Genomic DNA, 16,090 nt, shown 5'->3' with positions numbered 1-16,090 from the left:
GAGGCACTGAGTTTGAAGGTGGGCCTTGAAATACATCCACAGGTACACCTCCAATTGACTCAAATTATGTCAATTAGCCTATCAGAAGCTTCTATAGCCATGACATTATTTTCTGGAATTTTCCAAACTGTTTAAAGGCACAGTCAACTTAGTGTATGTAAACTTCTGACCCACTGGAATTGTGATACAGTGAATTAAAAGTGAAATAATCTATCTATTAACAATTGTTGGAAAAATGACTTGTGTCATGCACGAAGTAGATGTCCTAACCGACTTGCCAAAACTATAGTTTGTAAACAAGAAATTTGTGGAGTGTTCGAAAAACGAGTTATAATGACTCCAACCTAAGTGTATGTAAACTTCTGACTTCAACTGTATAATCTGTTGATTTATTGTATAGCAGATGTAACAGATATACATGCCACCCTATCTTTATCAAAGCTGTGAGGAAGTGATGTAATAAATAAACAGACGCCCTCGCTGTAACGTTAACAAAACTGTGGGAAAGCACAGCCGGAGGAGACAAAAGACACGGTTTACCGGTGTCCTAGCTAGCTAACTACCGGTGTCGTCCCCTCCTGTGTACTCCGATGGAGAAACAAAGCTTCCTGAAGGATTGAGGTTTTCCAGCCAATCGTGTCAAAAAATAGGCTCATTACGAGGCTTTGATCAACACAGTGTACTCTTGTGGCACCTGCTCGTCAAAATAATTTAGAGCAGCCAAATTATTATAGATGACGTCCCACACTCCGGTAGCGCATGCGGAGCATAGCCTTTTTGTCTTCGACCAAACCAATACCAAACCAATCAGGTGGTTGTTTGATGAAACTAAGCTTTGATCATGTGTGTCTGATAAAATAATACAGGCATCGGCACACTACTTCGAAGTACACTGCTTAGTGATTTCGACACATGCCTCAGAGCTCCTGTATCAAACATAACATCACTACCGGAGGCCCAGCTAACTAGCAAGTACCCAGTGTCCTTCGCCCCCGCCTGCCGAACACCTGCCCTTGCTGTAACATTAACAGACCTGCCTTGAAGGCAGTGCTCGGCAGAAGGATAGTGTCTATTGGTGTCCTAGATTGCTAGCTACTTACATTTGCCTCCCGTCTCCCTCCTGTGTAACGTTACCAGAGTCCTAGCTTAAAAATGGACGGGAGAAGTATAAAGGGTATAAACGGGTTCCTACAGATGCAGGAATGCCCACATGCAGGAATGCCCACATGCAGGAACGCCCACATGCAGGAACGCCCACATGCAGGAATGCCCCGAGTTGCAGGCGGCAATCACACCCTTCTCTGCACATGTGCAGATACTGTGTGTGACAATGTGAGAGCGAAGTCTTTCATCTCGCCTATCTCAATATCTGCGGTGCTGCTCGTAGCAACCCAACCTCATTTTGCTACCTTTATTCTACCTTTAAATGACTGCATTTCCACAAATGGGATGATATTATCTTTAATCCCATTCAAACTACTACGGGACTGGATATGTAAGTAAAGCAGAAGGGGTCATCACCTTCGGATTGTATTGACACAGGTGCTTCACATTTTCTCTGACTATAAAGCACCAATCCCAAATTCAACTCTAGCTACATCCACCCCAGTGTATCTCCTGCATGCCTTCCAAAGGCATCCCAATTCATTGACCATTGTGTCCATTGTCATTTCTCACCCACTTGACCAGGCTCTCCCTGCCCGACTCGTGGTCAAAGTTCACGGATGACAACATCCTTCACTCCCAGAGCGAGCGGGCGGCTTCCCACAAGCTGCGTGATGTTATTGAGATCCTGCTGAACGTCACGTCCAATGAGATGTGGAAACATTTCAACACTGTCAACGTGGCCTTCACCAACCGCATGTCAGAGACCGCCGACGCCAAGAACAGCCTGCAGACACACCTGGCTAAGGTGACTGACCATTACCTGACCAATGACCATCAAGCTCGTCTTTCATGTTAATTCCTTTTTTGTTTAGTTCCATTCAACTCATTGAAATGCAGTTTGCGTGTATCTTGTTAAACATCATTGTACTTCAACATCAGGTCCAGGGGACAGTAAGGAAGGGGTTATTAACTCCCTGCATACCATAGTTGATGATTGCTGAAATTTTACTGCTGTCTTTGATTGATTTTCCTACTGAAAAAGCAGCATAGACCAGCATAAATTTCAAGCTGTGTTTTTCGGTGGCTATACACAGAGATGCAGGTGTCATTTGGTTAGCTAGCAAGAACTTGACATACTGCTATACAGTTAGCCAAAGTGAATTTGCAATGCAAATATGCTATCTACTCCGATTACAGAGTACTATTGTTTGAGTGTGCCAGAGCACAGAACAAATTACAAATTTACAAACATGCAACACCTGCTGAATATGACCGGTGTCAGTAAATGTAGGGGGGAAAAGTAATAGTTAGTCAAGAACGCTCTTGATATCATGTAAACAGCCTAATCCGATCTGTATCAAAGAGTAAAATGGCAGAGTGAGGTGTTCTCTCATTTGTGTTTGGAAGTAGCTAGCTAACCAGCTAGCCAACTTTAGCCAGTTAGCTTGGGTGCTTGGTTGGGACAAGTATGCATTGGCAGGCAAGCTGCAGAAGGATGAGGAGGCTACAGTTCCCCATCATTTATCAGTGCAATTTTGATAGGGAACTAACTGAAAAAGTTTGAGAGTGTTTATCTAATGTTCCTTCGTTAGATTCCTGCTCATCTTGCTCTGGCTAGCAATAGTTGTTGATCTTGTTGTTATTGATGTGCATAACTGAGGGAGGGAGAGCCTACCTTTTCAGGGTTGTTTGATCAATAGGATTGTAAAGTTTCCAAATGTAAGAGGACTCCTGTGGTGTTTACATATTTGCAGAAATCCATTCAGGTCTGTATTGTGGCTTTTGGCGAATGTGTTCACCAAAAGAATGTTGTCAGAATTCTTTTTTTTTAAGTGTCACATTCTTCCTGGGGGTGTATATGAACAAATTTTAATAAGATTTCATGTTGCTAAAGTGCTGTTGCTTCCACTTTAAATGCAACAATTTTCACACACACACACACGTTATTTTCAAAGAGATTATTAACTGAAACTGAAGGGATTAAATCAGAACTTAATTGAAAATAATAATATCATTATCATTATTATTATGTTATTATAATCATTATTTTATAAATCCTTAGCCCTTCTCTGAAGGTGTAGAAGGCGTATTGTGCTCCACTGTGTTTGGGTTAGTAATCATTTGTATAGTGGCTCTATTCTCCCTCAGCCTGCATTTATTCACTATTCTGAATGTCTAAAGAATCCATATGTTGTTCTGAAATATGAACACAGAAATACTGGACATTTTGAACTCTTATTGTGGTGGGGATTTGACAAAATTACCATCATGGTCTTGAATTGGACTCTCATTTTTCTTGTCTCGGTCTCGATACAGTCTCGGACCTCTTGTCCCCCTCCCGGTCTCGGTTATGACTCGGTCTCGCCCCCCTCCGGCCTTGGTCTTGACACGGATTCTTTTGGCTCCGATCTTGGCCGTGAATCGGTTTCGCTTTAGGTGGTCTCGAACACAACACTGCAGCATGGTCTACCTTGTCTGACCAGCATGGTCTAGCTGGTTCTGCTGGCCGACCAGCATGGTCTAGCTGATCAAGCTCCAGCCTTTGGTGTGTTTTCGCTGGTAACCAGCCTTCGTTGTGATTTAGCTGGTGACCGCCTTCATTGTGTTTTTCACTGATGACCATCATTCGCTGTGTTTTGGACACTGGTGACCAGCATAAACTAAAGCAAAACCAGCGTAAAGTGACATTATGCTGGCTTGCAAAGTAATGTTTTTAGAGGTCATGAACAGTAAAAATCATGTTTTTCAAGAAACTAGATGATATTTGAAGGAAACCAGATCAAAGTATGATGACGAAAGTATAAAAAATGACTGTTGCTTCAACATTGATGAAGTTTAAACATAAAGTTACTCGTTACCCCATGTGAAACACTTGGATTCATTATTAAGGGAACAAGGAGCAATCGCCTTAACTCTCATTTTAATACAACGATAGTAACATGATATTCTCTTACCTAATTCAAATAAGTACTGCCTCGTAAATAATATCGGAACAGGCGTTTTTGCAGAGGGTTGTGGTTTATATAGCTAGATAAAGTGCCTTCAGAAAGTATTCATACCCCTTGACTTATTCCACATTTTGTTGTGTTACAGCCTAAATTCAAAATGGAATCAATGTTTTACCTATCTACACAAAATACCCCATGATCACAAATTGAAAACATGATTTTAGAAATTTTTGCTATTTTATTGAAAATCAAATTCAGAAATATCAAATTTACATACAGTACCATTCAAAAGTTTGGACACACCTACTCATTCAAGGGTTTTTCTTTACTTTTACTATTTCTGCATTGTAGAATAATAGTGAAGACATCAAAACTATGAAATAACACATATGGAATCATGTAGTAACCAAAAAAGTGTTAAACAAATCAAAATATATTTTAGATTCTTCAAAGTAGCCACCCATTGCCTTGATGATAGCTTTGCACACTCTTGGCATTCTCACAACCAGCTTCAACTGGGATGTTTTTACAACAGTCTTGAAGGAGTTCCCACATATGCTGAAAACTTGTTGGATGCTTTTCCTTCACTCTGTGGTGCAACTCATCCCAAACCAGTTCAAATGGGTTGAGGTTGGGTGATTGTGGAGGCCAGGTCATCTGATGCAGCACTCCATCACTCTCCTTCTTGGTCAAATAGCCCTTAGACAGCCGGGAGGTGTGTTGGGTCATTATCCTGTTGAAAAACAAATTATATTGTTGCAGAATGCTGTGGTAGCCATGCTGGTAAAGTGTTCCATGAATTTTAAATAAATCACTTAGTGTCACCAGCAAAGCACCCCCACACCATCACAAATTCTCCTCCATGCTTCACGGTGGGAACCACACATACGGAGAGCATCCATTCACCTACTCTGCATCACACAAAGACATCTGTCAAATTTTGACAGATTTCCACCGGTCTAATGTCCATTGCTAGTGTTTCTTGGACAAAGCAATCTCTTCTTCTTATTGGTGTCCTTTAGTAGGTGTTTCTTTGCAGCATTTCAACCATGAAGGCCTGATTCACGCAGTCTCCTCAGAAAAGATGATATTGAAATGTGTCTGTTACTCTAACTCTGAAGCATTTATTTGGTCTGCAATTTCTGAGGCTGGAATCTCTAATGAACTTATCCTCTGCAGCAGAGGTAACTCTGGGTCTTCCTTTCCTATGGCGGTCCTCATGAGAGCCAGTTTCACCACAGCACTTGGTGGTTTTTGCGACTGCACTTGAGGAATCTTTAAAAAAAACAATCAGATTGACTGACCTTCATGTCTTAATAATGATGGACTGTTGTTTCTCTTTGCTTATTTGAGCTGTTCTTGCCACAATATGGACTTGGTGTTTTATCAAATAGGGCTATCTTCTGTATACCACCCTACCTTGTTACAGCATAACTGATTGCTTAAATATATTAAAAAAGAAACAACATTTCTCAAATGAACCTTTAGCAAGGCACACCTGTTAATAGAAAAGCATTCCAAGTGACTACCTATTGAAGCTGGTTTAGAGAATCACAAGAGTGTGCAAACTTGTCATCAACGCAGAGTGTGGCTACTTTCAAGGATCTCAAATATAAAATATAAATATTTTAATTTGTTTAACACTTTTTTGGTTACTACATGATTCCATATGTGTTACAGTATTTCATAGTTTTATGGCTTTTCAACCTCTGCCATATTGTTGACTCCTAGCTATCTATCTAATCAAACTCAGTTTTATTTCATGGAATCGTCTCCAATGTCAAACATGTAGGGTGTGGTGTACCACCGGGCAGCTCTCTAGGTCCTCAACTATTATATTTTTACCAATGACCTACCACTTGCATTAAACACAGCTTGTGTGTCCTTGTATGCTGATGATTCAACCATATACATGTCAGCAACCACAGCTAATGAAGACATTAAAACCCTTTACAAGGAGTTACAGTCAGTTTGGAATGGGTGTCCAGTAATAAACTAAAACTAAGTCATTATATGTGGTGCAAATCATTCCCTAAACTCTAACCCTAACCTCAGCTGAACCTGATAATGTTGAACAAGTTATGGAGTCGTGGTAAAAACATATACTGTAGATCCAATGGTTGTTAAGATGGGGAATAGGTCTGTCCATAATAAAGAGATGCTCTGCTATGTTGAGTCATACTGTCCTCTAGTTTTGTCTTATCTTGACTATTGTCCAGTCATGTAGTCAAGTGCTGCAAAGAAAGACCTAGTTAAACTGCAGCTGGCCCAGAACAGAGCGGCACGTCTTACATTGTAATCAAATGTGCATACTATGCATGCCAGTCTCTCTTGGCTAAAAGTTGAGGAGAGACTGACTGCATCACTTCTTTTTATAAGACATGTGAATGCGTTTCAAATTCCAAATTGTTTGCATAGCCAACTTACACACAGCTCTGACACACACACTTACCCCACCAGACATGCCACTAGGGGTCTTTTTACAGTCCCCAAATCCAGAACAAATTCAAGAAAGCGTACAGTATTATATGGAGCCATTATCACGTAAAACTCCCATACATCTCATATTGCTCAAATGAACAGCAAACCTGGTTTAAAAAAAAACAACATAAAGCAACACCTCACGGCACAAAGCCTCTCCCCTAATTTACCTATATATTTTGTGTGTATGTATTGATATGTAGGCTATGTGAGACTTTTAACATGTATGTAGTTCTGTCCTTGAGCTATTCTTGTCTCTTAATGTTTCATGTTTTGTGTGGACCCCAGAAAAAGTAGCTGCTGCTTTCGCAACAGCTAATAAAATACAAAAAACCTGATGTAAAACTGTGCAAATGTGAAGGAGCATTGTAACTCTGCCTGAATTGTCACCTTTTATGGTGACAATAACACCCTTATTAGCTGTCTACTTTGTAAGTATTGGAATTAGGCCAAAATAAAGAGATGTTAGGCCAAAATAAAGAGATGCCACTGCCATATTACCATCAAAGGGAATTATAAATGGTAAACTTGATCAAATGTCTTTAGCAGTGTTAACAGAATGTTTTTTTCAATGACATTTGCTGTATCTGATCGTTTCTGAAACACAAAAATAATAACAAATTGCTATGGACCTGTAAACAGATCATTTGAATTCAATAATGTTTTGCATTTACTTTCTCCCAAACATAAATATGCTTGCACTGCCCGTGAACTGATGTCACTTGTTAAATGCACATCAATCAGTGTAGATCAGGTATTCCCCTCAGGTGTACGCGCAATGCCGTCGGGGTACGCCAAATAAAATGTGATTCACATTTAAAAAAATTCAGCTTATTTTGTATTTAAAAAAATAAATAAAAAAATCTTCACATTTTCAAACAGTCCATTTATGTTTTCCAAAGGGGCTATACATCTGGGGCAGTTTTTTTTTCTCGCCTCGTTTCACTGTCAAAAATACAATTAAACCATCTAGTGTTGAAGTGAAATAACAACACAACGTCAAATACAGGTAGCCTAGTCAAATAATTAACATCCAATCACATGAACCATTACCATCTCGCAGGAATTCCACTAATGGTCAGTATGTAGCGAAACATAGCTGCTGCTCATTCCGTTTGCGCGAAAATTGATAATTGGAAGAAAAAAAATAAGGCCTGCGTCCATAGAGACACATACCAGCAGTACTACACCTGCACCTGGACCATACAAGAGGCACAAATATGATGAGAACTACATTGATTTGGGGTTCACTTATATTGGGAGTAGTGCCTTTCCTCAGCCACAAAAGCACTCTCACAACTCAATGAAACCTTCACTCTTGCACAGACATTTTGAAACAAAACATGCCAATTTGAAAAATAAGAGAATTAAGATGACTTTCGAGTAGTAAGTCATGTATAAAAGCAACAGATACCATTAATAAGAAGGGGCTAGTAGCGTCTTATATGGTGAGCTACTGAGTGGCTAGGACAGGCAAGCCCCATACTATTGTGGAGGACTTAATTCTTCAATTATTTTTAAAGTACTGGATAGCTTTGTGACATCAAATGGATTTTGGTGGTCAAGGTGTGTTGGTATCTGTACTGATGGTGCAAAAGCCATGACAGGGAGACATAGTGGAGTGGTAACGCGTGTGCAAGCAGTTGCTCCTGACGCCACTTGGGTACACTGCAGCGTACATCGAGAGGCTCTTGTTGCCAAGGGAATGCCTGACAGCTTGAAAGACGTTTTGGACACTACAGTGAAAATGGTTAACTTTGTTAAAGCAAGGCCACTGAACTCTGTTGTATTTTCTGCACTATGCAATGATATGGGCAGTGACCATGTAATGCTTTTACAACATACAGAAGTGCGTTGGTTGTTGAGGGGCAAAGTATTAAAATGTTTTTTTGAATAGAGAGACAAGTTTAAAGTTTTCTTTACTGACCATCATTTTCACTTGTCCGACCGCTTGCATGATGATGAGTTTCTCACACGACTGGCCTATCTGGGTGATGTTTTTTCTCACCTGAATGATCTGAATCTAGGATTACAGGGACTCTCCACAACTGTATTCAATGTGCGGGACAAAACTGAGGCTATGATTAAGAAATTGTAGCTCTTCTCTGTCTGCATTAACAAGGACAACACACAGGTCTTTCCATCATTGTATTTTTTGTGTGCAAATAAACTCAATCTTGCGGGCAATGTCAAATTTGATATAGTGAAGCACCTGAGTGAGTTGGGTGCGCAATTATGCAGGTGCTTTCCCAAAATGGATGACTCAAACAAATGGATTCATTATCCATTTCATGTCCTGCCTCCAGTTCACTTACCGATATCTGATGAAGAGAGCCTCATCGAAATTTTTCTGTGAAAATTGAATTTAATCAGAAGCCACTGCCATATTTTTGGATTGGGCTGCGCTCAGAGTATCCTGCCTTGGAAAATCGCGCTGTTAACACATTGATGCCCTTTGCAACTACGTACCTATGTGAGAGTGGATTCTTGGCCCTCGCTAGCAGGAAAACTAAATACAGGCACAGACTGTGTGGAAAATTATTTAAGACTGAGACTCTCTCCAATATAACCCAATATTGCAGAGTTATGTGCATTCTTTCAATTACACCCTTCTAATGAACCAGTGGTGAGTTATTCACAATTTTAGATGAAGACAATGTTTTATATGTAAGATGGTTAAATAAAGAGCAAAATGATTGATTATTATTATATTATTATTTGTGCCCTGGTCCTATAAGAGCTCTTTGTCACTTCCCACAAGCAGGGTTGTGATAAAAATTCACACACATTCTTATGTTTAATAAATATATTGTATAGTGTGTGTGTGTGTGGCAGGCTTACAATGATACGCAGGGTACGCAGGGTACGCAGCTGGAGTTTGAATGTTTGAAGGGGTACGGGACTATAAAAAGTTTGGGATTTTGTACAAAAAGTTTCATCCGACTGGTACAGTAGCTTAGCATGTCGACAATGGAATACTCAGGGGAATGAGGGTATGATGTCGAATCCTGTTGAAGGCACACTATTTTGAAAATTGTTTTATGTGAAACCACACTGTTGTTAAAATCATTTGTTTCATTTAGTATAGTATACGCTTCTGTGTTAAGCATGCTAAATAATGCCATCAATTCAGTTTTTGAAAAATAGTCAACTTCAAGGCAAAAAAAGTTAAGCATGATGCATGCAAACCTGGTATTCCAACTGATTATAGGTTACGAAAGTCAATAACTTACTGCTGCGCCATGGAATTTTGATGAAAACAGTGGAGAAAAAAAATGTCTATCTGAAAGTCACAGGCTGCTATTTATTGTTGAACGGCAAATGTCACTCATGTGCATTGTGAACAGATAATGACGCTCTGAGTAATAAACTGTTTTTCGGAACAATTTGGTGAAAGCCTCGAAGTCTTCAGACAGCCTCGGTTTTCCATCACTAGCGAAAACGCAACGAAGGCTGGTCACCAGCCTATGCTGGTCTATGCAATTTTTTTCTCCAGGGTTGTAAACAAACTATTCAAGGGTCTATTGCATTTTCACCTGACATCTTTCATGATAATGGAAAACAAAGGTTTAATCCTATCACATTGCTTTTACTGTTCAATGAGGAGAAAAATACAACTCCTTTCAGCCCCTTTTACTTGTGTCTCACAAGATCAGCGTTTGATGGGCAGAGACATGTGAGTTTGGTGGAGTGATCACCCTCTTCACTGGTCTAGGCCTTATTTTTACTGTAATTTTGTTATGGAACCCAGGCATGCAAACTAATTCACCAAACTTTGTTACTGCTAGGCAAAATAGTCTTGTCAAAAGAAGGACACCAAAAATAGATTTATCTTGCATTGCCTGTGTTCAACACTTTCCACTGATACATACCCTTGGTAGTGGAGTAGTAGACACTGGAGCCCATTGTTGTCGAACGGTTAATTGGATGTTGCAGGGCTCTATCCACCTCAGCTGTTCTCTGGGTTTATCCATTGACAGCAGCTATGATGTGAGGCACACAGTCTTTAATAACGCCACTCAGCCAGTCAGTCAGCCAGGGATGGTTCTGAGGATTGGTTGAGTGATTCAGGGGAATGAGATAACATGATAATATGATGGTGGGATGAGAAGGAGGAAAGTACTGTACAGTACATTGTTAATCTGATTTGATCTACAGTTACAGTTGGTGTTAGTTTTGCTTTTTAGACACCTGCATCTGTACTATACATTTCACATCACCTAACAGTGTGGTGTAAATAAACAAGTTCTTTGAGTTTCCTAGAACTCTTTACCTCAAACCCTTACACAGCAGGCAAAACTGGTTGCAATGACGTCCATAGCATTATAGACAGTTCCGTTTGTAAACTGGTTGTAACAGCGCCATTTCAACCGCTAGAACTGCTCCATTCCTGACCACTTAAATTCCTCTGTTTCCTTACTCCCTGGATCGTCTCACCATCCCTCTCGCCTGTTTCTACTGGCAGACCCTCCAGGAAATCTTCCAGACAGAGATGCTGATAGAGAGCCTGAAGAAGGCTCTGAGGGACAAGGAATGCCCCCTGAAGGTGGCCCAGACCAGGCTGGACGAGAGGACACGCAGGCCCAACGTGGAGCTCTGCAGGGACAACCCACACCACAGGTAGGGCTCGAACATGTTGTGGGTATTTTATAGCCTGTAAAATGAGGACGTTTTACACGTACATTCCCTTCCTTCTCTGCCATTGACCTCTTCTCCTCTGTTTGTCTTGTCCCTATCCCACTCCCTATTTCCAGACTGGTGGGAGAAGTGAGGGAGATAGAGGACACCATCCACAAGCTGCGTGAGAGACTGATGGAGGCAGAGAACACCCTGCAGAAGCTGGTGAAGACCAAGGCTGCCCTGGAGCATGACCTCTCCATCAAGGCTAACTCCTTGTTCCTGGATCAGGAGAAGTGCATGGGCATAAGGAAGAGCTTCCCCAGCACCCCACGCCTGGTGGGATACACCTAAAGCCATCACATACAGTGCATTCGGAAAGTATTCAGACCCCTTGACTTTTACAGCCTTATTCTAAAATGGATTAAATGTTTTTTCAAAAACATTTAATCCATTTTAGAATAAGGCTGTATACATTTTAGAATAACGTAACAATGTGGAAAAAGGGAAGGGGTCTGAATACACTGTACATGTATACCACAGGAGGTTGGTGGTACCTTAATTGTGGAGGACGGGCTCTTGGTAATGAATGGAGCGGAATTGGTGGAATGGTATCAAATAAATCCAACACATTGTTTCCATGTTTTTGATGCCATTCCATTTGCTCTGTTCCAGACATTACTATGAGCCGTCCTCCCCTCAGCAGCCTCCACTTATGTATACCATAAGAGTGGTGGGCTACACTTGAGCAATGACAAAGTACTGTACACACTAACTAAGGCCCAGAATGTTTCCTGGTCAGGAGCATTGCACAAGGGAAAACTCCTGGATCCTATAGCAATGAGCATCATATAGGGATAGGGAAACGCATATCCTTTCCATGCTATTGTACCGACCTGACCTATACTATTCTGGCTCCGCTTTTCACATTTTCCTTTCTAGCATGGTTCCAGCCAAGCCAATCTGCGCTATACTGCTCTGGCCTGGTTCTTCCTACGCTGAGGAACCAGATCAGAGCAGTAATAGTCAGATGGGCGTGGCTTGGCAATAGAGAATGATAGAGGACTCTAGTGCACAAAAGCTTGATTTAGCATGAGCACCGCCATTGAGGACGTTCACCATTTGGGAGTCGTCAACTGGGTGTGACTTCCTTTAGGTTAAGGAATGATTAAATAATGTTGTCCAGGTCATCAGGAGAGATCAGCCAATTAATTTTACTTGTGAGTAAACATTCCATGACTGCAGGTGGCAGTAAATCGCTAACTTTGGCTTTATACCTTTTCAAACAACACACTACCGGTGGCAGTATATACCATTTCAGTTTGTTTGCCAACTCATATATGTAGTAGAAGAAAAACATTGATTACTTCCAAAATGTAGATAGCCTCAATGGCGCATGCTCTAACATATGCCATAATGGGACAGATACAATGATGTGATTTCTATCTAAGTCTATGGTGGAACATTATCACGACAATATATTATCAGGTCTGGGACTCAGGTTAGGGGACAGCCCTATTGGTCTGACAGTCCATGGAAACCAAACAGTGGTTCTGGGCGGGCAGCAGATGTGGCAGTAATCTCCAAACAAACATACAGGATTAGCTCCTGTAGGAGAGAGGCTAGAACAAATATATAGGCCTCTGGAGGGTTACTTAGTCAACCTCTGATCTGTCAGAGTCAATAACTAGCCTGGATGATACCTTTGTGAGCCATTGACACTCACTGGTGGTGGTTTTACTACTGTTTGAAAGAAAACTCAGGCCCTGGAAAGACACTAAAAGTTCAAGTGAAACTGACACAGGTGGCCATTTTTTTTATTACTTCCAGGCTGCTTGGTATACCATTATTTTTAAACCATTCAGTGAGTGAGATTTATTGTATTGTCAACTTAATTTAGTATTTGATTGCCTTTACTGGTGGTATATAAATAATTTGACACAATGGTGGAGCTGTGTATATAGTACATCCACCCATCTTCTCCTTCTCCCTGTATAGATTATACCTATCCCCCTCTTCTCCCCTTTCCTTCTCATCCTCTTCCTGATGTCTTTATAGTCCAGAATTGGGCTATAAATTGGGAATTGTGATGGATTGCTGTAATAGTTTTCCAGACACATACGATAACACACAGAGAAAGGCATTACCCTGTAGCACTCACTTCTGTCATCATGAAGTCCTTTGAGAGGCTAGTTAAGGATCATATCACCTCTACTTTACCTGACACCCTAGACCCACTTCAATTTGCTTACCGCCCCAATAGATCCACAGACGATGCAATCGCCATCGCACTGCACACTGCCCTATCCCATCTGGACAAGAGGAATACCTATGTAAGATTGCTGTTCATTGACTATAGCTTAGTATTCAACACCATAGTACCCTCCAAGCTCATCACTATGCTCGGAGCCCTTGGTCTGAACCCCGCCCTGTGCAATTGGGTCCTGGACTTCCTGATGGAAGGGTGCATGCTCAGCCCCCTCCTGTACTCCCTGTTCACCCATAACTGCGTGGCCACGCATGCCTCCAACTCAATCATCACGTTTGCAGACAACACAACAGTAGTAGGCCTGATTCTCAACAATGACGAGACAGCCTACAAAGAGGAGGAGAGGTCCCTGGGAGTGTGGTGGCAGAAAAATAACCTCACTCAATGTCGACAAAACAAAGGAGCTGATCGTGAACTTCCGGAAACAGCAGAGGGAGCAGCCCCCTATCCACATCGACGGGGCCGCAGTGGAGCAGGTGGAAAGCTTCAAGTTCCTCAGCATACACATCACTGACAATCTGAAATGGTCCCCCCAAACAGACAGTGTGGTGAAGAAGGAGCAAACAGCATCTTTTCAACCTCAGGAGGCCGAAGAAATTTAGCTTGGCACATCAAATCCTCACAAACATTTACAGATGCACAATTGAGAGCATCCTGTCGGGCTGTATCACCGCCTGATACGGCAACTGCACCGCCCGCAACCGCAGGGCTCTGCAGAGGGTGGTGCGGTCTGCCCAATGGATCACCGGGGGCAAACTACCTGCCCTCCAGGACACCTACACCACACAATGTAACAGGAAGGCCATAAAGATCATCAAGGACAACAACCACCAGAGCCACTGCCTGTTCAACCCGCGACCATCCAGAAGGCGAGGTCGGTACTGGTGCATCAAACCTGGGACCGAGAGACTGAAATCCCGCTTCTATCTCAAGGCCATCAGACTGTTAAACAGCCATCAGACTGTTAAACATTAGTCACTTTAAAAATGTTTACATATTTTTTGCTTTACTCATCTCATATGTACAGTGGTTCTTCCTTTAAATGTTTTGAGCTTATGCAGTGACCGTTTGTGGTAGATGGTGGCAGATTGTGGTAAATTGCATCATTCTGGCAACAATGGCTGACACTTAAATAATGTGCCATAGAATTCTGTGGCACCCTGCAAGCTGTGCTGCAGCACGCCTCAACTTTTAAAGGAAGAACCACTGTACATGCTGTATTCTATTCTACTGTATTTAGTCTATGACACTCTGACATTGCTCATCCTAATATTTACGTAAATATTCCTTAATTCCATTCTTTTACATTTAGGTTGTGTGTATTGTGTGTATTGTTGTGAATTGTTAGATAGGACTGCACTATTGGAGCTAGAAACACAAGCATTTCGCTACACCCGCAATAACATCTGCTAAACATGTGTATGTGACAAATAAAATTTGATTTGATGAACAATATTGATTTCCATTTAACTCCATTGAGCGCCTGAACTAACCATTAACACATTTCCTCCTCTGACCCAACCCAACCCTGCTACTTTAACACTCTAACCTCCGACACAACCTTAGGTTCAACTAAGGACTGTCAGTCTTGCTCAAGTCCGATGGAGAAGAGCGACATCTTACGAGTTCCAACCCAACTTTGCTATTTAGAGTTTTTTTTCATTGGTATCTTTACTTTTTTGTACAGAAAGTTCATACTATTACCTCATATGAACGCCAAGCACTTCTGGATGTCAAATCGGCAGTAACTAACCTCGATTTCGACTTCAAATCCGACTCCGACTCAGCTGTTCCCTTGTTCATACCGGATTGCATTCCTTTGTTTTATGGGCTGCCAAAACGCAGCAGGCGTAGAGGCAGTAGACGAGCCAGCATCCTGGTGAGACTGACAAAGAGAAAATCGACCAGCACTCTCCTCCGTTCTATTGGCAAATGTCCAGTCATTAGAGAATAAGATGGATGAGCTTTGTTCGAGAGTCTCCTTTCAGAGAGACTTGAAAAACTGCAATATTACATGACTTGCAGAGACGTGGTTGGATGTCAGTGTACGTAGAACTCAGTGGTTTCTCAATGCAGTGGCACGATCGAATGAAGGCAGCCTCAGGCAAGTCCAAAGGGGGAGGGGTGTGCCTCTTCATAAACAACAACTGTTGCGCCATTTCCATTGTGAAGTAAATCTTGAGCGTTTGCTCACCTGATATAGAATACCTCATGCTAAACTGAAGACCAATTTATTTACCAAGAGAGTTCTCATATGTAATTATCATGGCTGTCTACATCCCTTCACAAGCCAACACCACTTCTGCACTCAAGAAACTGTATGGGGTTATAAACAAACAAGGAACCGCTCACCCAGAGGCAGTGCTTCTAATGGGAGGAGACTTAAAACTGTTCTACCTCACTGCCACAAAAGTGGGGCGCTAAAACTCTAGACCACTTTTATTCTACACACAGAAACGGATACAAGGCCCTCCCTCGTCATCCCTTCTGCAAATCTATTCTCCTGCTTTCTGTTTACAAACAAAAGCTCAAACGGGAAGTACCAGTTATGCGCTCAATACGGAAGTGGTCTGATGAAACAGACGCAAGGCTACAAGCCTGTTTTGCTAGTGCAGACTGGGATATGTTCCAGGATTCATCCGATAGCATTGAGGAGTTAACCTTTCTG

The 16,090-nt window shown here is 41.6% G+C and overlaps 1 protein-coding gene across 1 annotated transcript in view; it reads left to right on the top strand.

The window, feature by feature from the left end:
• The window catches only part of LOC149974557 (tektin-3-like), a 28,070-nt gene extending 16,447 nt beyond the window's left edge, over window positions 1-11,623 (top strand). Inside the window, exons 6-8 of the mRNA XM_090212867.1 lie at window positions 1,690-1,912; window positions 11,002-11,156; window positions 11,291-11,623. Coding sequence (XP_090068993.1) covers window positions 1,690-1,912; window positions 11,002-11,156; window positions 11,291-11,507 — 595 coding nt within the window. The 3' untranslated portion in view covers window positions 11,508-11,623. The remainder of the gene's footprint in view (window positions 1-1,689; window positions 1,913-11,001; window positions 11,157-11,290) is intronic.
• The last annotated feature ends 4,467 nt before the right edge of the window (window positions 11,624-16,090 follow it).

Source organism: Oncorhynchus mykiss, chromosome 20 (assembly GCF_057628025.1).
Source record: "Oncorhynchus mykiss isolate SJ-2025 chromosome 20, ASM5762802v1, whole genome shotgun sequence".
Lineage (NCBI taxonomy): Eukaryota > Metazoa > Chordata > Actinopteri > Salmoniformes > Salmonidae > Oncorhynchus > Oncorhynchus mykiss.
This window is presented reverse-complemented; position numbering and strand designations above follow the sequence as displayed.